Genomic DNA, 25194 nt, shown 5'->3' on the forward strand with positions numbered 1-25194 from the left:
TAAACATAAAATAAACTATAAATAAAATAGCAATAAGTCAATATTTTTAGTAAATAGGTCTTTTTTTTTCGCTGACGTAGACCCCTTGCAGGTTGTCATAGACCCCTAGGGGTCGATATAGACCACTTTGGGAATCACTGATTTAGTGTAACGAATACGGAAACTATAAATACAAAAATTAATTTACCCCATTTTTTCCTAAAAACACTCAATATTTTTTAAATTACTTTATATTTAATTATTTAATCAAGTTTAAATATAAAACAGTGTTTAAATTCTATTAATAACTCTCTCATGCTTAATTTAATTATATTTTTTTTATATTTTGATAATTTGCTTGCTATATTACTGTATGATTGTTTGTACATTTCTTTAAATTTTATTTTATAAATGTCATTCATACTCATTGAGTTTAGGGTAAAATAAAATTTTATTAAAAAACTACTTTGAGATGCCCTCAATAAGAAGTTTTTGAATACCTGCATTATTTATTTTATTTATTTATTAAAATACACACATGTATTTTTTAAAGTCTCAATCGTACGAGGCAACCTAAATGCCCTGCGCTCAATTGGGAGAGAGAAGATAAATTCATTTAGGGAAATATAATAATTCATTTTTAAAACTAAAAATATTAGTAATTAGTATTAAAATTAGGAAAAATATTCTAAAAGTTTATATTTCAGTGAAAAGAAGAGAGTTTTGAAAATAATGCATTATTTAAAAAATGCTGGATTATATAAAAATATTGAAATAAAATTAAAGCGGTATTAGTAATTATTCATTTACTATTTGATTTTCACTTTGAGGATTCGAACCTGGGTCGAATATTTGCAATGCAAACTACGAATATTTCCAACGGATAACGATGGCTATTTTTTTTTATTAATATTGCTTTTTTTCGTATAAAAACATATGCGCACTTTTGTATTACGTCTAATTACGTAGGTACTTATATTGTGATGTATTAAGATATCTCTGATGAATGTATTAGTGAGCTCTTCTAAAACTCAAAAGCAAACAAAAAATGTATATATTTAAGTACCCTGCAAATAAATAGTTTTACAAGAGCTATTATATTTGACAGATGGCCGCGGATTCTCGAACTGTTTTGAATTACACTAAAGATTTTGTTTTGAAAAGTAGATATGCGTGTAATACGTATCTAAAAACAAATACCTTGTATCTACACTTGATTCTCGATTGGGGAATACCGATTAAAATATGTGTATCATATGTAACGTGCTTAAATTTACTGCCAAACGGAATATTCTCTTAGCGACAAAAATTACGTTTTTTGGTCCGTATTCGAGACTGCCCTAACACGCAGTTCAATTTGGTTAAATCGACTATATATGTTTTTTAAATTATTTATTTTAAAAAATCACTAGTTATTTTCGTGAATAATATTGCTGAAAGTACAAGGTACAGTTTCGTGAGTAAGTAATTTTCGGTTCTCTCTCCTTTGTTTCTTTTATATTAAAATTTTTAAAATGTTTGATGAATCATAAATGTTATGTTAAAAATGTTTACTGTTTGCTTTTTGCAAACGTTTCACTATTATTTATCAATGAATGATTAGATGCATTGTGAATAATCATAACTGATTCATTAACAAAACGTATTACACATTCGCTTGAGGCCATATATGTCCGAGTATGTGCAATACTTGCTTACGTAGGTTCGTGGCTAACTTTCATATATTTTTATTTTTAATAAAGCCCAGTCCAGGATTTAAAAAAAAATATGCGATTTAACAATTTTTTGTACATAATTTGACGATTCGAACCCGAAACCTCCAGCACGGTAGCCAAATGCTGTAACCACCACGGTACAGAGGTGGACCCTTTAAAAAAATACAACATGTAATATATATAAACAAAATACACTACACTATTTTTTTAATAGATTTATATTATCCACTGACACTTCGTGATGGAATTGCATTTTAATATATTATTAGATTAAAAAACAATATTTTTAATCTAATACATAATATACACAACACTGTTCCATTTTTTATAAGCCTCCACTCATTTTTAAGATTTTGATTTTGGCTCTTACAAAACAAATAAATCGTATTAATAAATCAAGGATTTAAGAGGAAATAGAGAGGAGAAAAAAACAATCACAATAATTAACCGAAAGGGAAATATAAAATCAATTATTCGATCTACATTAATCAAATGAATACTTTTCCATTAGCGAAGAAATTTTTAGACCGGATTTTGGGTTTTTGGAACTTTATATTGGATATATGCATTTTATTACACAAGACAACGTTGATGTAGAATATATTTGTGAAATTGTATAATATAACGCGATCAAATCTATTGATACCCTATATCTGCTTTTGAAGGCATTATTTGTTTTGGGTCAAAATATATATTCTTTAAAAATACGATTTGCGGCCGCGGCCCACAGTTTGCAAATCGCATCGTCAGCTGATCGAGTCGGCGGACAGCCTCTAGCCGCGAGAGTGCGGCGTGCGGCGTGTAGCACCACCCGCTTCCCGACCTATCGGTCAGTTGTCATTTGACAGTCGACTCACTTTCCCGCGCGGAACTCGTGTCAGAGAAAAAGCTACTACTATCTCAGTATCCACCACCGGCCTTCACGCGGGAAACTCATTCCGATACAACCGCTTCAGCTAGCCCGATGATTTTTATAAAATCCGCGAGAATTGTTAAAGAAATCGTCGCGTTCCTGAGTGTTGTCGACCGCGTCAAAAAATGGTGGGATAATCTGGAAAGTACGTGTGATTTTTTTGACAATTATTTGTGACAATTAAAAACTAAATGTTTCAAAACCAGTGAAATCGCATAGACAACTAACTTAAAACCTACCCGTACGAGTGATGAAATAAACACTTCTTATTGGTTTTACGTGAAGGTGATCGTATTCATTTCAAACTCTTTTTTTTGTATCTTTTACATAAAATATTTTTCTTAAGTGTTTATTTTGTCTTTGGCGAACGTTAACTCCGCATTATTTGATAAAATAATCATTGGTTATTATAATAGATAAACATAAGAAGCATAATTTAAAAGATAACGTAACAAAAACAAGTTGTAAAAATTTCTTAAAAACGAAAAAAATATCAGTTCTACTATAGGATTTTTTGTATGAATAACGTCAGTTTATAATGATTTATTAATTAATAACATTGACTGAATCAATTTTAAAATATTTATCGATTTTTATCACTCGAAAAAAATACTATGGATTCGTAAAAAAAGTAAAGAAATTTTTCATTTTGATTTTCCGATGACTGATCGATTTGATTGCGTATAAATCGGCGTGTAAATTTTCGGCGAATTGAGATTTTCGTGTCGATAACAGTGCTGTAGAAGAACGTGGAAGATAGGATTGAAGATATGCGAAGTGACATGATGATACCGGGAGAAGTGGAGGGGACTGACTATCTGCTCTCCTCGACCATGCGACTCGACGAGACCTTCTTCCAAATCCTGGGTAAGTTAGACAAAATATCGCGATAAGGAAAATTACATACGTAATGCTGCCGGTAACAGAAGTGACAGAAATAAGACACAAGTATTGGAATCATAATTACTGTTTTTCACTACGGTTATCTGCCTGTTTTATTTTTTATATTGTATTGTTTTTTTTCCATTAGTCCGCCTTCGTAATGCAGCATTGAAGTATTTTTCATTGATTCGGCAGTCACTTTATGGCTATATATCTATTTTTATTTTAAGTTTTACTAAGTAAATACCACTATTTCTTAAAATCTATTGAGACACTGTTGGCTATTGAGCTTTATTTTACTTCGTATCTGTACTATTATATAAGGTATTTTTTTATAACAAAATACGTACGTTAAGAATTAAAAACATACAGTTACAAAATCATAATTACATAATTATTACTATAAACGTTTCAATAAATATATTTGACTTATTTTTAAGTCATTTGCAATAATAATAAGATATAATGTATAATATAAAACGCTTTTCGATATTTGCAACTCCTACTGACGAGTCGTCTAAATTGTCGTTATTGAAAGAGGTAGACGAGGGCCATAAACCATGGGAAAAAGTGGAAAAACATTATTAAAATTATTGTCACGTAAGTGATGAAAAGTTTATGCACATATAGTTGAACCTGGTAATTTAATAGATTTTTTTAACTCGATGATGATAGGATAAGGATTAGCGTGGTCTGTTTTTTTATACGAACATTTCGTCAAAAGGTAGGTAATATTGTTTAACAACAAACCTCCTTAATGAACATAAATTTTAGCGATTTATACTAGATTTTTGTGTCAAGTATTTTTTATTTATTTTTAGAAGCTTCTACTAATTTACGAGTGATTAAAGCCAAATTGTCGGCAAATTTGCAAAAATTGTCAAAATCAAACATTAATATATACGTATTCAAATTGTTATTATATTTAAAATTTAAAAAAAATACAACTAAAATGAAGATATTAAATTATTGATTCTACGCACAATTAAATATAAAATAAAAATATACCTTTTTATTTAAAAAAAAAAACAATAACAGACGGATTCCACAAGATAATCAAATTAACACCCGTCTTTGTAAACGACTGCTCACTAAATTATATTTTTAAAATGATATGTTCTTACTCGTTTTCATAAATACCTTTATGTTTTTATATGTTCTCATTTTTTTTTAAATCTTACCCACATCCAGTTTCATGATCATTTTATTAGTAAATTACCATCGCTTGTTTGATTTAAATCCAAATAAACGCTAAATATTTGGAAACGTATCACGAAAATACGCAGAAATTTTAACAAACCCCATGATTTGAGTATATTCTCTGTACTTTATTTCATTCAAGATACGTCACTTTAACGTATCTAAAAAGGAAGTCGGAAAAATAACTAGAGATGTTTCAGTCATCCCATTTCCAGAAGACCATAACGTGAAATTTGGAATTCAGAAAGAGTACAGCAGCAATAACCTCTTGGACGAAGTAAGATAGCAAGCAAACAAGGCCTCCGTCGTGACTGGATGTTAAAAAACTACTGTGTGGAGAAACAACGACATGCTGAAAGAGAGTAAGGTAAGGATATATAAGACCTGCGTGAGACCGATCATGACATACGGCATAGAAACAAGAGCTGACACCGCCAGAACAAAAAGCCTTCTTAGTACCACTAAGATGAAGACTCTACGACCCATCGCAGGCGTAACACTTCGTAACAGAGTAAGAAACTCGGAGAAACGAAGAATCTGTAATGTCGAAGATATTGTACTATGGGGAAGAGCAAGAAGACGCTTCGGGAGAGATCTCGTGGGGAAAGCGAGTTTGTATCGAGTGGAGAGGATAGCAGCAGACGAGTGCATAACAGGTAGCAGACCCCCAGGAAGACCGCCCAAACAATGGAGGGATAACTGGATATCCCCCTCCCGGGAACAGGCTCCTATAACAACAGGACACAGTCCTTACTAAATGAGAAGAAGAAGAAATGAACACAACAGTATTCATAGAAAAAATATTATTTCCATGTACACATACCTTGTGTTGACTTCATGCAATAATTACTGTAATTAATGTGACAGAAATAAAACAGAATTACCTGTGCAGTGGAGGTTTTAAGGTTGCGGTGTCAAGCTGCGAGTCCTTGGGATGATATTATTCGTTTTTTTACCATCACTTGCGGTTTACTAGTCGTAAATTTAGCGACAGCAATGGCGCTTTTATGTCTTTATGTGGTAGGTTCTACGACAGGCTCTGAGCCAGTTATACTCAACCTTTCTGCGAGAGCCATGACCAGAAAGCGTGAATACACTCCAACCCTTCGCCCTATGGGTACATATCTGCATCATAGCATTACATTTGGACGATACTTATACTATTTTAGTAGAGAAAGATAAGTTTTTCTATAGATTGTAGCTGCTAAACAGTCAAGCCCGCAATATTAAACAAAATGACTTATTATAAATATTAAAAAAAAAAACAAAGTTATAGTTTTTTTTCACGTTTATTTTATTGGAATAATGACCGGGTTTCGTCGTTACCGACATCATCAGACTGCTCCAGCCTAGTGATGTCGGTAAAGATGAAACCCAGTCACTGTTTAAATAAAATAAAAATGAAAAAAAAACTATAAAGTTTTATTATACATATATACTTGTAAAATGCAGTTCCACTAAGAAATGTCGGTACAAGACTTAAATTGAATAAAATGACATGTAGTTACCTATGGGATACGAAAATAATTAATAAATAAGTGACATTTAAGGTTTTTTCACGGAATGCAAAATTAAATAAATAAGAATGTGAAGTTTTGCTGTAATTAAAATCTGAATTAATACATAATTTAGAATTTAACTGGAAAATAGCTGTGACGCATGGAGGAGTATTGTATCGCGCGTGAATTTTTAACTGATCGCTTTCGGCTCGCAGACCTACAGTAAAGTGAAAACGGATGTTTTTACAAAGCACTTAGGAAGGTACCTAATACCTACATAGAAGGTCACAGGAGTTACGAATTTTCGTTTTACTCAATATTTTCAGGGAACATGTTTTCAAATGTGTTTACTCTACATACATATAGATGCAAATATCAATAAGGTACTATCACACGTTCTACGTAAACATAAGCCTGTTACAATAGCCTATTACGGCTAACCCAAAATGTATTTTACTAGATCTGTTTCACTGATTGCTCGGTATGGAACAGAAATACACTATTTAATGGTGCGTAACATTATTTGTTCGCCTTCGTGGTATAATGGTCACCACGCTCCAAGACTAATAAATATAAGTGATATTTTCACACTGACATTTATTCAATATTCCCCTGGACTGGTACGTGAAGCGGAGGGCCGATCACCTTTCCTTCACGTGTTAATGATCAAGATTACACTGTGTTCATATGATGCAGTGCCCTATGCACCATCGGATGATAGGGTTTAAAAAATAACATTTTATACTGTGTTTGTATATATTTTATTATTTATTTTGTGAATCTATGTTTCTCGATCGGATCTGATAGCGAACACACTGCAAACACACTACGAACACACTACGAACACACTACGAACACACTACGAACACACTACGAACACACTGCGAACGACACACGTTGTCTCCAAAGGATTTACGGATACACAAAACGCTTAATTTTCGAACTTTTATCGACTATATTTATTGTATATATCTTTATTGGTTTTGAACAAAGTAAATTTTGATTTAATTATTATGTACATACGTATGAATGCAGATATTTACCTATATACATTGAAAGCCCATAAAATTATAATACGTTAATATAAACATGTTAATCCGTATTTTTATGATAGTAATAAAACACTTAATTTTTTAAAAATATGAAATTCAATTAATTGTTGAAGGTACAAGCGATAAAGGTGTTGTTACATTGTACTATAGTAATAAGTAATAAAGTTAATAAGTAAACCTACAAACGTTCGTAGGGACATTGAAGTGTAAAATATGCAAACTATGCAAATTATTTTTTTTTATAAATTAAATTATAAATCGAAAAAATCCGAAAACATATTTGCATAGCGATAAGGTTACTCAAATGAGTACCTCCAATTGGAAATGAAAAGAAATATCATTTAAAATTATGACATGAGATTTTTCAATCAATAATCTCGAACTATACGTATTTTTTGTAATGTCTCCTTACACAAATTAATAAATCATCGTCTTTAAATAATTTACCAATAGATCCGACTACTGGGTAGCAACTAAATATATTTTATACTTTGGTTGCGATAATAATATTATTTATATACGCTATACATTTTTAAAAGAGCTATAAAAACTTTATATAATTAATATATTTATACTGACTCTGATTCATTTAACGCAAGTTTTTATAATGCGGTGTAAATAAGATAACACAATAAAATAAGAAGCTATCCGGTTGACGCTTCCAGACGTCATGTTGGAAATCATTTTGTTTGCATATTGTTATTTTATAAAAAAAGTGCGACGACTTATTCAATTTTTAATACAAGGACCGAGATATGTTTAGTAATTATTTTGAAGACGTCACACGAGGCAAACTTCTGCCAGAAGAGACGCTTTGTACTATACGAGTACATTCTATAACAGATATATGTTTAAAGTGACCGAGGTGGCAGTTTCTTAAATTGGAAGAAAAAACTCATACAAAAGACTTAACCAACTACATTTTATTAAGAATAGATGCGTTATGCACCATTAAAACCCATAGCGCATTCCCTTTTTGGTTTATTTAATATTTTTGACATCTCAACATAGATAAAGAAGAATATGGAAGTCTGGGCATTTGCAGGGCTTCGTGGCCTTGGTTAAGTAATCACTTTACACACGTGCAATATTCGCCAATTCTCCCATGATTGACAACCATACTAATTAATTTTTGGAACTCCTAGATATATTGATCAAATTCTTGACCTCATTCATGTGAGTTTACAACAGCCATCTATATTGGGATAGGGAAAGCTTTTATTAAAGACTCTTTCTATTTGTATGCACGATCCGAATCTTGGAATAAATTCACATATCTAAGCCCCGCTAGAATACATTTCATTTTTTTATGTATTAAATGTACATATGTATTTCATTTTATATATTACATATATGTGTTATAACTTATGAAACAATATTGAAATACTTAAAAATCAGTGAAATTAAAATTTCAACCCTTTTCTATTTGCACCAAACCTGACTGCTAGCATTTTCGAGTAAAAAAGTAGTAATATAAAAAAAAACGTTAACCCTGTGTAGAACATTATTTTCTTACCGCATTCTAGAGCTAAAACAACCAATATCAAAATAATTGACTTAAAAAAACAAGAAAAAATATTGGTCAAAATGATCGCTTGGCAATTCTAGCGTCTTCAGTAGCTCGCCACATCGCCCGGTCTCTCGGGTGTAAATTATTCCTACCCTCCCTTGACGACAACCTAGGCGAATTGTATCCAGCTAAAAACTGGTTGTTTTTTTTCACCGATAAAATGGGTTTCGAAATGAATGTATGTAATGTTATTTATATCATTCTTGACGGTGATATTTTTTATATAACGATTTAAGTGGCAATGATTATAACTTCAATCACAATTATGAATTGGTTAGACTGCGTGATAATGAGCAATGATTAGAAGAATTATTACGAGATTTATTTTGATTATTTTTCTACTATCAATCTTATATTACTTCCTCGAATTATAGATATAATAAAGTACCTGTCGTGTTTGCAACACCTTCGGCCTTCGTTTATAATATGGGAATGCCTTATTGTGCATGAGGTCTCGGGTTCAATTCTCCGCCGGGTCAACATAATATCTATAAAATGAGAAATTCAATAATGTAATAACTAAATAATATGGAATAAAGAACAATGGAAAAAAAAAATAATTCAACCGAACACAGTTAAAAATATTTTTATTCAATAAACCCCATTTAAACAGTATCGATTGAGATTTTACTTGTAAATATACAGGTGTCCCATAATCCTACGGATTCCATTTAAGGGGTGTTAGGCCAGCTTATTACTCATTAAAAAATGAAAATATGAACTCAGTAATGGTGCCTTAGTTTTCGAGATATTTTTTCAAATCACTTTTATGAATTTTCCGAAAATCTACCCCTTAGATCAGTTTTTTTAATGCCACTTCTTCAAATTTTCATATTTTAGGATTCTGTATATAATGTATATAATCATAATAATACACTGTATATAATCGATATTTTTTTATATGGGACCCAAGAGACTCGAAAATTATAATTACCACTTTTAAGTTACTATAATATGGAATGGATATTAAATAACATTGATTATGTATTTATTTATTAAAATTGTGTCAATTGAAGAAGCATTCTATAGTTTTTTTTTGTACGAAAGGAATATGGTGTAAGCAGTTGAGATACCTACATATAATTCATATTTTGATATATCATCCGTGCGGTAAAAAAAATCCAGTGTCTATTAGTAGAATAAATAATAAAAATGGTAACGTTAAATTACGTTAATGAATAATACGTAAGTTAAAATTTACATTAATGTATGAACGAAGCATCTTTTTAAACGAAGGGAATATGTAAGTCTAAAAAATTCTGCGACTAAATTTATTACAAAATTCATGTTTGTGTGTATGCGGAAATATATCCGATGCATATCCAGGTGTATATCCAGCGATGGAGAACAAAATGCTAGAGAAGAAGAAGATACAGGCAAAAATTACGAGACTCCTGTTTGAATGTAAACAAGCTTAGAAATTACGTCACAAGGCGGGTATTTAAAAAAAATATTGTTTCCATGCAGAATTCACAAATTAACTACGGGTAACGCTCATATTAATTTGCTTACTAACAAATCGAGTAAATAAATACATATAAACCTGCAAATAATCGCTTCTAGGGACTGCACGCTCTTTGTATCTAGTTTTTTGTCTAATCAAATAAACATCATACATACATACTAACTAACTAACCATCACGCCGCTTCCCCGCAGGGGTAGGCAGAGAGAATAGAACGCCACACCATTCTGTCTTTGCAAACATTCTTCGCCTCTTCCACGTTCATGCAGCTCCTCATACATACCCGCCGATTGTTACGACTCCTAACCTCACCACTTTCAAGTATTTGGCATACCTGATCGTGCCATGTTTTTCGAGGTCTTTCTCTGCTCTTTTTTCCACTTACATTCGCCTCATAAAATTGTTTTACCGTTCTTTCCTCACTCATTCGTTCTACATGTCCAAACCATCTCAACACACATCTTTCTTAATTTTATCGATAATGCTTATCTCAGCTTTGCATTCTTTCCTTATTTCACTATTCGCACATCTATCATACATCGTTTTGTCGCACATTCTTCTGAGAGATTGCATTTCGACTGCATTCAGCCTACTTTCATCCTTCTTTTGCCAACTCCATGTTTCACTTCCATACATTAGAGTTGGAACCGAGACTCCGTTGTGCACTGCCAGTTTAGCCTCCGCTGATAGGTTTTTATTTGCTATAACTGATTTCAGTGCACCATTCACTTTGTTCCCAGCATTCACTCTCCTTTCTATGTCTTTATCAATCTTTCCATCCTTAAAAAACATACTACCCAAATATACACATACTAACTGACACTTTAGTATATCATTATAAGGTATAAGGACTTTAAATTTTAAGAAAAGTTGTATCGTAATAGTAGGTAAAGGTATACCCACATACCTGTTTGGATTGAATAATCTAATATCTCCAATATAAGTTTATAAACATAACAAAAATGATCAACAAGTCATGTTATGTATAATCAATAATTTATCAAATAATAAATAACTCATCAATATAGCAGATAATCAGCGATATTTGTAGATCTTATGTAAAAAGACCACGTCTTTTCATATGGAGAGCATATCGCTCACTCCTTTCAAGAACGTCATAAATCAAAAATCGTCAATTTTCAGTTTTGCATGTTTTCGGAATGCTTAGAAAATGTACTATATCCCAGCAAAAGCGGCATATTTTTAACTTAATATTTACCCGCTACAGGTCAGAAAGTGTAGTTTTTGCATTTTAAAGAAAAGGTATTGTTTAATTATTTGTTGAAATATACTTAGTATTTTTCAAATGGAGAAAAAACCTTCAGGTTTTGCCTAAAAAGATCTGTTGCACAGTAAAAAATTCAATAAGTGGCTTGATATTTATTTTTAATACTTTTATTATTTAACTAAAATATTTTTAAACTTTTAAAACGATCTCCTGAAAAATCAAGTTTTTTGATTTATGACGTTCTCGAAAGTAGTGAGCGATATGCAATCATACTTTTCACACTTGCTTCTAACGTCCAAATATAACCTGATCCCCTCCCCTTGTGATCTTTAGTTAGATATATGTAGTGTAAAGTGTGATGTGTCTAATGTCTAGACGAGAGATAGAAAAATAGCGCTAATAAATGGGTCAATATTATAATCATTACTACAATAATATGAACTTATCTCTACAATTCTGTTAATATATGTATCGGGTTGTGGTCCCGTGGTTAGTGTCGCGGACTCTTAAGTCAGAGTTTGTCGGTTCGATCCCACTGTACCACAATTTTATACCTATTTCTAATAATGAGCCGCTGAGGCTCACAGAAATAGTATGAAATTGAAATATTTGTTTTAATAATAAAAACACAAATATTTCTCTTTTTTATTAAAAAAAATATCCAATATCTTCCATTGCTAATTTGTTGGACTGGGAATACTATGACAGGTATTCACACTGACGGTATATGTAGTACTAATATATATGTATATAATATGAATATATTTAAAAAATTCCTACTTTTTTATAAAATATTAAATAACGTCCAATTAGGTTTGTTCTGTAAAACGTCCAATTTCATTCGTAAGGCATCCAATTAGGTTTGTAAAATACCAAGATTGCAGTGAAAAACCCGCAACACCCCTTTCTTGGACCCTCTCTCCCTCCCTCTCCCCCAACTCCTTAGCTGATCCTACTCCCTGTCTCTTTCTTGGTTTCAACAATTTACAGTATCATTAGTACCCGTATATAGTTTGGTAATGATGCAATTAATTGCATTATAGATTTTTAGTCTAAAAAATTGTTACGCCAGTTTGCATTTCAAGGGATAATAATATTTTTTCACAATTTACAACTAAGTTTCACCGATAATAAACTATAGTGCTGTAAACTATGTATTTGTAATTATTAATAACTAACTTCACGACAGTTGCAAATAATTGCGTTATAATAAAATGCAATACGTATTTATAACATAATTGTTTTAGGTGACAAACTGCATCAACAGAGTAATCTTAGAGGCTGTAAATCAATAAACAGTTTTAAGTTTTATTAAAGAAAAGAAACATTAAAATGTTATGGTTAATTCATTTTCGTTAAAAAATATTACAATTTTCTACTGAAAATTATATTTTTACGATTTCCTCATTCTGGCAAGTAAGAGCAAACATTTTTAAAATTAAGAAAATTGTTATTTTTATTAAATATACTAATTATTAATTTTGTCATTGCTGACGGTATTCAGTACTCATGTCAAAAGTCGAACCTTGAAACGAAAAGTATATACAAGAAAAGAGATTATCCAGATTTTTAACCCCTGTATTTATCCCCTGTAACCTAGCCTAACCTATACTTGTAATTAATAACCATGATTTAAATCTCCACATGCTTTAAATAAATATAAACGCAACCCGTTTCGTTACGTCTAACACTATTCCCAATGCCAAGGAGTAGAAATTTCTTAAAACTCAATAATTCGCTCTCTCTATGTTTTCGTTCGTTCAAGACACTTGTCTTCGGCAGTGATGTTTATATTGACGATGCCCTACGGCAGTGGTCGACAAACTCAGTTAACAGACCTAAATATCCACAATACAACGATTGAGGTTTCTTTCGAAAGACAAATATGTATCTTGAATTTAAAACTAAATAAGTACACTTTGTATTTTTTTCTCTTTCACTTTTTTGCACCCTGTTTATAATTGCAAGGTCATGCTACGGGTAAGGGATTCTTACACTTTTACTATAGTGCTTTCCAGTATGCATTATGTGGGAGAGGTACACCATGAATTAACATAATATTTGTTGTTGTTGTCTTAATTCAATTAACCAGACTAAATGACCGGACGAACACAGTGTTAAGCGCGCACATTTGTGGCTTACCCGCATTGAAGGGGCCAAAGAACCGCATGTGACTCCCGAGCCACAGTTTGACAACCACTGCCCCGGGATCTTTATTGCCCCCAAGACCCCTCCAGTTCCCATAGTCGGGCGCACTTTCGGAATCACTGGTTTAGTGGGCTATGTATTATGCAGTAGGTACTTATTAGGTTATGTGGTGTCCGATAGCATTGTTGTTCGACACCGATAACCCAAGAAAAGTAAACAACTCGCTCTACAAACGTACGCGATATCCAATACAGTAAAATATGTATCCTTCATGTGCTCGCATGGTGTCTAAAAGACACCACTCGCGTTCCTTATGGCTGATGATGCCCATTCTTGGATACCTATTTCATTGAAATCGTTTGACAGGATAATTAAAGGTGGAGACTGACCGGAGCATTTCGTCGTAACATAACGTCGTAACATCGCTCGCGGCGAGCATCAGCGAGCATCCGAAACTATGGATGGAGCGCTCGGCTCGCTGTGCTGACTGCCTGAATGCTCGCATCGTAACGTGTTACGTTACGACGAAATGTGGAGGTCAGTCTTCACCATAAAATTACTATTTCCGATGAAAAATTATTTTTCATCAATATTCTTTTTACTACTCTTTAATAATAATAATAATAATAATAATAAAACCCTTATCCGCACCCCAATGGTGCATAGGGCACTGTGTCTTATAAACGCAGTGTTATTATGATCGTTTTACACATGAAGGAAGGGTGATCAGCCCTCCGCTTCAGGTACCAGTCCATGGTAATATTGAATAAATACTTATATTTATTTTTCACTTATATTTATTTTTACCCCCCTTGGGAATCGAACCCGGGACCTCCAGAACGGTAGCCGAGCGTGCTGACCATTACATACACTACGGAGGCGGACGTACTACTTTTTACATAGCATATACTTTATTCGTTTGATATTACGTTTTAAAAATAAAGTCATCTTAACGTCACATTATTTGTTTTCAGCTTTGCTTAAAATTACCATTTCCATTGCCATGTGACATAATTCCTACTAAATTTGGAAATTCTCCTTTATTTTACTATTATTTATTTTCCTATTGTGTTGTCACATTATGTTCGTGTTGATTTGATTATATTTCAGTCACTTTGTGGTTATATCTATCCATTTTTAATTTAAGTTTTACTTAGTAAATACCACTTTATCTTTAAAAAAATTGTGGCACGTATTTCGATCCATTCCAATGCATCAAAACACGTGTCACAATAGATTTTAAGAAATATTGGTATTTACTAAGTAAAACTTAAAATTAAAATGATAATATTTTCTCTGAAGTTCTGTTTTTTGTCGCGTTTAATTTGAACATAGATATCGTTGTATTTATTTTAATCAAAATTATCGTCAACACCATTTGGAATACGTCAGATACTCTCTTTACCGCAATATGACGTCAGTGTTTGCGAGTGGAAGAATGGGATCTGTTTGTGTTTGAATATCCCCTCATAAAATATTCCTATAAAATGTCAGCAAGGAAGACTAAATATTAAGATATATAAGAATAGATTATTGTCGCGATGTTGGTTCATTGGCTGATAAATTAATATGAAAAATCACAAGACTATCGATAACATTCTTATTGAAATCTGTAGTGAACTAAGGGAGATATTAAAGTTTAAACTTTAGATATTTTAATAAAACGAAAAACGTGCGTTCGCATACGTCATCAAATTTCCGTCATCGAACGTTTTATGACGTCATATGGTTTATTGTCTACGGTTTATAGAACTGTAATAGTAGTAGTGTGGATTGTTTATTTACCACTACACTTCCATTTATGTCGTACAAATATGAGGGGAGGAGGAGGTTGGAGGGTAGACCGTAGACATTAACAAATAGAGCCGCCATTAATTAAGCAATGTTACCAATATTAAAATAAGTCCATCGTTTCTATGACGTCATTCATTACCAACTTACGGAAACAACGTATTTTCCAAAAGAAAATGATTAATGAAAATATTGATTATATCGGCTGTTATAAACACAAAACGAGTCTAATACAATCCTTTATAAGTTGAGTATGTTAAATTAGATATTCCTCCCGTCTGACAATGATCCAATGGGATTTTTTCACTTTTGAAAGTAAGCTTTTGATGAACAATATCTGAATATACATATGTCATTGTATTATCAAAATATTTGGCCATAAATCAGGCTTATCCTTATCTGTATTCGGTTTCCAGTACAAGAAATAATAGCATTTAACTAACTGTAATGATAGATAATTTAGAACTGACAGAAGATAACCTTCAGATTATATTATTCCACTAATTATATCCACGATGTTTTTCATTATCTTTCCTCAAACCTAACTATGCGTTACAATGAAATAAATAATAATAATAATAAAAACCTAGAAATTCAATTACAAAATTCATCCCGTATACTTCATACCCTTATATGAATTAATTTGAAGAAATGGTTACATAAGCCCCTTACAATATAAACTATTATTTGTGTGTAATGATAAATCACACACAACGAAGGGTTTAAGAGAAAATGTTCATAAATATAAACCTTTAAAAGATAAGATTTGAGTAAGTAGTGAGAATACCAGTTATTTTGAATTTTGATGCCTATTGAAAGAAATAAGACTCTTCAAGAAACTATCAAATACATATTACGTATAAATTGATGATAAAATTGATATTGTATTTAAAATTCCAAGTGTTTCCTAATTGTAAAAAAAATACATCTATAGAAAGAAAAATTATCTGATTTAGATTAAATATGTAAGTACATATAATTCTTCATTCATCTCCAAACCCTTATACGCACCCGATGATGCATAGGGCACTGCATCATACAAACGCAGTGTTATCTTGATCGTTAACTTATGAAGGAAAGGTGATTAGTCCTCCACTTCAGGCACTAGTCCAGAATAATATTGAATAAATATTAGATTGAAAAATTACTTTGGGATGCGGATAAAGGTTTATTCAGTATTCTTCTAACACTTGTTCGTTAACAACTTCGCATAAGGCACTGCATTCTCTCAACACACATCAATAACGTCAAGCGAACGTGGACAAAGAAATAAAAATATTTATACATGTGTAGCCAAATCGTCCAGAAAATTATTGATTTTTTCGGCCTATTTGCAAACGAGACCCAAATAAGCATTATTGCCAGTGTGGCGATTCGTCAACGGAACTTTACAATTTAAATTTATAATGATTGTAACCTTTATAGTGTGCACATGTTGGATGAATGTGCTTCCTTTCTGTCCTGGCCTCCTGGCCTCCTGGCCTCCTGGCTGACCTCAGGTTGACTTGTCGATTTTTCAACTTTGCATTTTACTAGAACAGAATTTCTCAAACTACCGTTTTTTATACAATTTCAATTTTTTGCAACTCTTTTCACTTGACGTATAGGATATTTTGTTAGAGAGTTAAGATATTCTTCACCATTATATATTATGTTATATATATATATATATATATATATATATATATATATATATATATATATATATATATATATATATATATATATATATTGTGAAAAAAAAACTTTAAAAAAGTTAAATAGTACTAAATAAATACAATCATACTTTTATTAAAACAGTAATCGCCAGGGCTTTTTTCCATGTAACGCGGAGGAACCGCGTTCCGGCACCTTTTTTCAGGGATATTTTTTTTTAATTTTCAAAACCAATTAGATGAAACAATGTTTGCGCTTACGTAATTACAATCTTTATTTGTATATAATTCACCAAAATGATAAAATATGGTATTGTAATGAATATGTAAATGAAATTTGAATGTATTTTTTTAAATAAAAAGCTTGACATGAAGTGAGTTCCGGACCTTTTTTGTTAAAAAAAAGCCCTGGTAAATAGTATTTTAACGTTTTTAACGTATTTACGACATATTATGTATGTCATAACCTTATTTTTTTTAACAGATTCTTAAATAGACCTTAATCAGTATTCTAGATACGGAAGGTAAATTCTTTTACTTGTTTTGTTGACTTTTAAAAAAAAAAAAATATTCATAACGTTTGAAGCTGCGCTTGCTTTTAGCAATAAGGTTTCGTTAAACTTTTCGTTACAAAGTCAAACTTTTAACAAACCAAGCTTTTGTGAGGTAGGCTATATGTGTGTACATATCGCTCACTCCTTTCCACAACGTCAAATATCAAAAAACTTGATTTTTCAGGAGATCATTTTTAATGTTTAAGAATATAATAAAAGTACATAGATATCAAGCCACTTATTGAACTTTTTACTGTGCAACAGATCTTTTTAGGTAAAACCTGAAGGTTTTTTCTCCGTTTGAAAAATATTTAGATTATTTAAAAAAATTAATTAAACAATACATTTTCTTCAAAATGCAAAAACAACACTTTCTGCCCTGTAGCGGGTAAATATTAAGTTAAAATTATGCCGCTTTTGTTGGGATATAGTACATTTTCTGGGCATTCCGAAAACATGCACAATTGAAAATTGGCGATTTTTGATTTATGACGTTCTTGAAAGGAGTGAGCGATATATATGTCATAACCTTATTTTTTAAAAGATTCTTAAATAGAGCTTAATCAATATTCTAGATTAGGAAGGTAGATTCTTTTACTTGTTTTGTTGATTGTCTTTTGAAATTTCCTTATTCATAACGTTCAAAGTTGCGTTTGCTTAAGGTTTCGTTACAAAGTCAAACTTTTAACAAACCAAGCTTTTGTGAGGTAGGCTATATGTGTGTACATATGTCGTTGACGACTTCGAAGGCGTAAAAATATAAAGAAATTAATACAACACAAGATTATGTTACGAATGTTCCTACTTCAACAATGTCATTATCATCATCATTGATGTTTTGGATATCATCGTTTTCCGATATAGTCATCAGAAAAAAGCTTAAATCGTCATTTTTAGCATTTTAAATCATCAGTTTACCTGAAGTTTGTGCTTTTATTTTTCTTACGAAATGAATTAAGAAAAAAATAATCTTCATTATCATATCAGATTTTACGAAAAATAATATTAGTGGATAGTAAACTTTATTATGATTAAAATGAAATGTTTAAATTTTTAAATGCATTAACGCTTTTAATTATTTCAGGGATATCGAGATCGCTTGAAATCAGACGCATTTGATGCAGAAATATTCTGATTCAAACTGCACAAATGACTCGTTTTATACCCTAATGTGTATATATTTTTTAAGGTAAAAAATATGACACATATATGTACGTATTCATATGAACGACACTTAGTGGTACTTAACTTCTTTTAAGGTTGACGTTATTTCGCGATTAGCATTTATAATTTATGATCGAGCGAATATTCCATATTCCTCGACCCGACACACAATGCGATATAATAATATATGTACGGCTGACATTTAATGCAGTTTAGATGCAGGAATGACCATACCTCACAGGAAATGCACTACTTATTGGTCGAAGAATATTCATCGAATATGCAGAAAAAATATAAAAATGCAGTTCTGGTCGCACTCCGGTATGCACGTAACTCAATATCTCACTTGCCTTCTGTCACTTTGGTTATTTATTTGATTAACTCACTTGTTGGGCGTAGGCAGAGAGGATAGACTACCATAACAGTTTCCAGTCCACGGTAAACCTGTCGAGGAAACTGTGAAAAGCCCTTGACATAATTAATTTTTTTAATCATGTTGAATACTTTTTACAGTTTTGTTTACCAATAATCGATTTTATCGTTTTCGGGAGATTCTTAGGGTCGATCAGTTATACATATATATATATTTTTTTAAATATTATTTATATGCAGAAAATCAAGTAGAAATTTTTGTATGGAGTTGGTTTTTGAATATTTTAAACATCTTATACGATTTATTATTATTATTATTGTGTATTTATAAAAGTTTTTATTGTCATTTCTTGTTGAAATCCCTTTATTTCAATTGTAATTATACATATGAGATCTAAATTACATAGATAAATATTCTTTCTACAGATGTAATTTTTTTAACAATTATGAAACGCTTAGAATTTGAAACGCAATATAAATTTTATCAATTTAAAAAAATTCACGGATACTTATATATTTTTTCAATTTTCAAAATCAATTAGGTGTAACAATGTTTGCGCTTACGTAATTATAATATAATTTGTCAAAATGATGAGATATGGTATTGTAATGAATATTTAAATGATATTTGAATGCATAATTTTTTTGTTAAAAGCTTCACATGAAGTGAGTTCCTTTTTTGTTTAAAAAAAGCCCTGGTAATATCTTTTTGATAGTTTGTTGAAGAGTCTTATTCTTTCAATGGGCACCAAATTTCAAAATAACCGGTAATCTCACTACTAACTTAAATTTTAGTAAAAGCATGTCAAATTGTCTTTACTTCTTATCTACGAATGCTTGTATTTCTTTAACGGTTCATATTTATGTATCTTTTCTCTTAAATCCTTCGTCGTATGTGATTTATCTTTACACACGAATAATAGTTAATATTGTAAAGGGCTTATGTAAACATCTCAGTGCGTATACTTATCCTGAAGTATTTGTTTAATGCCTGTATTATCCGCTACCATCAATGAAATCACAATATGTCACCTGACCGTGGAGCTCTTCACACGGAACGTTCAAGAATCTGGGCATAATATGTACAAACAATATTGTAGAATTACGTAGACAAATACTAGATTCTTTACAACATGTTTAGGAGACAAGGAGGCAAGCATTCACAAGCGGATTAAAGAATAAACTACAATGCAAACTAACTGTTTTCTTCCTCTCTGTCGTATCCCTCGTGACCTCCAGCAATCTCTTGTTTGTTTCATCCACTCCTGTCGTGAGTCACCGAGGCTCCAATCAACTCCTCAATCTGCTCGAAACGTGATTTATTTATTTATTTGATACGTCATTTAAAATATACACCGTGTCTTTATGACAGTGACTAGTGATCTTTTACATCTTAATATTAACTAACTAACTAGTTATCACGTTACTCACCAATATAGGAGTTCCAAAAATTGAGTAGTGTGCTTGTCAATCGTGGGTAGAATTGGTGAATGTTGCACGTATGCAAAGTGATCGTTTAACCAGCCTATGATTGGACGTAAGCCCTGTAAATACCCAGACTGCCATATTCTTCTTCATCTATGTTGAGATGTCGAAAATGTAACTAAAAATTATCAGCGACCGGGTTTTGTCGTCATCGACATCATCAGACTGGTGGGAGGCAAGACAAAATTTTATGTATTTATATAATAATAATAATAAATAAAACCCTTATCCGTACCCCAATGGTGCATAGGGTACTGCTTCATATAAACGCAGTGTTATCTTGATCGTTTACACGTGAAGGAAAGGTGATCAGCCCTCCATTTCAGGTACCAGTCCAGGGTAATATTGAATAAATATTACAGTGAAATAATCACTTATATTTATTTGACCCCCCCCTGGGAATCGAACCCGGGACCTCCAGAACGGTAGCCGAGCGTGCTGACTATTACACTACGGAGGCGGACGTGTATTTATATAATCGATAAAATACAAGCAGGAGTGCTAACACAGCGAAATGATATGCGAGTTATGAAACAGGGTTGCGTTATTCGACTGTTAAGCACATTTATAGAATAGACCTAATATTGTTCCTAACTTGATATAGGTTGCTGGGTAATTCTGACTATTAATATGCGTGCACAGATTGCGCTTATTGTCGGTAGCTACGCGCATATTACATACTCGTATGTCATGTTCGTAAAGCTGCATTCGAGTCGCTCCGTGAGCCAAAATCGGTATCAAGCTTCGTCGTACGTCTTGACATTTCTACAGCGTGGCGCAAAATTAATCACCTTATCGAAACGTGTTATAATTTTTGCAGATGGCGTCTTACGTCAATCGTATTTGACATTTGTAAACTAGACAGCTGCAGTATACAAACAGATTTATAAAACGGGCACCAATGCGTATCAACACTGTAGGCAGCTACTTGGCGGATATCATCTTTTCCACTTAACAAGTAAAATTGTAAACGTCCAAATAAAGATTTCTATCACTCAAAATCATTTTTTTATTAAAAAAGTTATTTTAAAACAAAATTGAATAATTATATTTGCGCCACCCTAACTCTGATTGTATACTGCAGCTGTGTAGTTCACAAATGTTTAATATTATTGACAATTTGCAAAAATTATGACATCTTCTGATAGTGATTAATTTTGTGCCACCTGTAGGTACTATGAAGTCGTGTAGGTAGGTATTAGGTACCTTGTTACTTGCATACGTTCAGAAAAATACATCCGGATGATTTGAAGAGTCCAAACCAGTTTCAAGTGTTAAAATCATCCTCATAACATACCATACATGTTATTATGACCATACTCAGTAGGTAACCTAACTATAAAAAAGATAAATAAATAAAAATATCAAAACAAAATTATTTTGAAGGACTTGCGTACGATTTTCAGAACTGTTGAAATATATCAATGATTTTTCACTCTAATACTCATTTGACGTCACTCTGGACTGGTACTTGAAGCACAGAAATAATCGCCTTGGATTCACGCAATAAACGATCAAGATAACACTGCATCGACGCTCCACAGTGCCCTTTACACCATTGGGTGCGATGTCGGTTAAAAGAAAAAGAATCGAATAAAATCCTACATTATTAAACCATATCCCCTCCCTATGTGTAGCATATGGAGTCCACAAACTGTCTCCAGGATTTTCTGTCGGCTGCCAGCTCCCTTGCATCCTTCCAGGTCAGGTCCGCGTCCCGAAGTTCTGACGAGAACTGCCGACAAATTGTCAGCAGTGGTCGTCCTGGGCCGCGCGATCCTGATGCTTTGTAAAAGAGGCAAGATTGATGGTGGCTCTCGGGAGGTATGCGAAGTAGGTACATGGCCAAGCCAACTGAATCGCATTTTCTTGACGACAGTTGTGGCCAAGATTTGCTGCGTCCTATGCCTTATCTCTTCATTCCTCACAAAGTCAAACCACCGCACGCCAAAAATTCTCCGCAGACACATATTCTCAAAGCTAAACATGGCTGCTCTGGGCCCTTCCTTGTAAGGTGTGATGTTTCACAGCCGTATAAGAGAATAGGAGCAATGCAGGCATTGTATAAAAACCTTAAATTACTTGTACATATATTGTTTGAATTTCATTTCGAAATGTTTACTTACCATTTTTATATATTGTACATTATGTACCATACTTACGAAGTCTATTATAAAAAATATAAATTGTAGGTTATTGTGACAAATCGTTTTAAAATTTTAAATTATTGAGTCAATAGGAAACAAATTTCCATTTGCTGCGTCGCGAGAATTTCTCATACAAAAGAATTATTGTAGTACGTCGGTATTTTTGTATATATTCTGAAAATTTAGTAAGTGAATTTATTTGTCATTTTTACACATAAAGTAAAGATATACAAATGAAGAAAAAAATATTGAATGCTCGTCAAAACATCAACGCAGAAGGTGTTTTTCTATACTTAACGGATGATGTCAAATGTCACGAAATACACGAACTGTCAAAATATTCGGTAAATATTTGTGTTAAAATATAAAATATCCGAATTGTTGTAAAATCTGAAATTCGGTGTATGGCGAGACATAACTAATCGATGTAACGGTATTGACATTTTAATCCCTTCTTGGTAAGCTTTTTACGTATTCCGTTTATTAGATTTCATTATGCTTGTGCAAATTATTAGATAGTGTGCGACTTTGAAAATAGGTAGGTACAGTTATTTTTTTTGCAAATATCTAATAGGTAAATCGATATATCTACTACTACTACTACTACCATCACGCCGTTTCTTTGCAGGATGAGGCAGAGAGGATGGAACGCCGTACCCTTCTGTCCTGACATACACTCCTAGTTTCCTTCACTTCCATACATCTAATAATACATGCCCTCCGATTACGTAGACTTTTGACACCACCAGATCTTCTCTCCAGATCCACTCTGTTCACAGATATTTTTTTATAATTATTTATACTTTAATTAATTCAATAATTTAAAAAAATAGAGGTAAAATAACTGTGAACAGGGTGTATATGAGTTATAATTATCCTTCTTACATCACAAATCGTAGAAAAAATAGGAGGCTCGGTGATAAAATATTCGAGTAGCATTAAATATGTATGGACTATAAAACTAAAACTTCTTTTTTTGTTGTCGAAAATACCAAAATGTCACCTAAACCCCTATGATTTTCATTCAGCCATTTGTTGATCAAATATCTTGAATGATTATTTCAGTGATAATTATGTTGTTATTTACTAATAAACACTCTTATTTGCTTTATTATTAATAACTTAAACTTCGTAACACACAAATACTGGATGACATTGAAAATCACAATCAAAAAAGTCCAAAATCACACGTAAACGAGAGAAGGCTTAAAAAAATAAAAAGACCCAAAAATGACGTGTTGCAACGGGAGGAAGGAAGCTAATAAATGGAAGTAGGTATTGCGAGGCATACCAGTAGCTTCTTGACGAATATCTATACATATCTCAAACCCTTATCCGCGCCCCAACGATGCATAGGGCGTTGCACGCAGTGTTATCTTGATCGTTAACACATAAAGGAAAGGTGATCAGCCCTCCGCTTCAGGTACCAGTCCAGTGTAATATTAAATAAATAATAGAGTGAAAAAACAATCACTTATATTTATTTGACCCCCCGCCCCCTGAGAATCGAACCCGGGACCTCCAGAGCGGTAGCCGAGCGCTCTGACCATAACACTACGGAGGCGGACAATCTATACATAATACAATATTATACCTATACAGGCTTTTCCCTTCATCTTTCTGATGCCAGTCATCAAATTTGTAAAAAAAATGTAACGCTTTTTTTCAAAATTTCTTCAGATAATTTTATACACCAATAATACCTGACTTTATGTTACTTAAATAAGATTGTGGTATTATTGCAATCAAATTATAATAATAAATCATATAATATTATGAGATAAATGGCTATACGTTGTCATCGCGGGTATAAAATTACGTGTATTATTATCGCAGATTAGTAAAATTATTGCATTTATTCGTAGATTTAAAATAAATCGCATTATCTGTTTCCAAGGCAAATATTTTATCCAATATAAATATTAATTTAGCGGCATTTTGTTATTGATTCGCATTTGTGTGCAGGGGAAAGTGGGAGTACCCTGGACAGCGGGTAACTCCGGACAAACTACTATCGTAAAACGTGACCGTCGATATTACAATATTATTTTTCGACATCTCATCAAAGATGATATGGAAGTCCGGGCATTTACGGGGCTTCTTCATCTTTGATGAAATGTCAAAAAATAATATGAAATAACTTCTGTTATTGGAGATAATCTAGATTTTGTGAACTAGTATTTGGACACACTCAAAATGTTGTAGGTAATACAATAACTTACCATGCCACATTTGTAATCATTCATTCGTTCGAAACCTTATCCGCATCCCAGTGGTGCATAGGGCACTGCATTATATAAACGCAGTGTTATCTTGATCGTTAACACACGAAGGAAAGGTGATCAGCCCTCCGCTTCAGCTACCAGTCCAGGGTAAT

General features: G+C 32.3%; 1 protein-coding gene across 6 annotated transcripts in view; it reads left to right on the plus strand.

The window, feature by feature from the left end:
• The first annotated feature begins 2525 nt into the window (after window positions 1–2525).
• Hnf4 (Hepatocyte nuclear factor 4) overlaps window positions 2526–25194 on the plus strand; it is an 88778-nt gene continuing 66109 nt past the window's right edge. For 2 of the 6 annotated variants that reach the window (XM_088271156.1, XM_088271158.1), the window contains exon 1: window positions 2526–3474. In XM_088271156.1, coding sequence (XP_088127282.1) covers window positions 3378–3474 — 97 coding nt within the window. In that variant the 5' untranslated portion in view covers window positions 2526–3377. The remainder of the gene's footprint in view (window positions 3475–25194) is intronic. The other 4 variants (XM_088271161.1, XM_088271163.1, XM_088271157.1 and 1 more) reach the window with 2 other exon arrangements.

The sequence above is a fragment of the Brachycentrus maculatus genome, unplaced genomic scaffold (genome assembly GCF_059751285.1).
Source record: "Brachycentrus maculatus isolate JH-2025_06_01 unplaced genomic scaffold, ASM5975128v1 h1tg000421l, whole genome shotgun sequence".
NCBI lineage: Eukaryota > Metazoa > Arthropoda > Insecta > Trichoptera > Brachycentridae > Brachycentrus > Brachycentrus maculatus.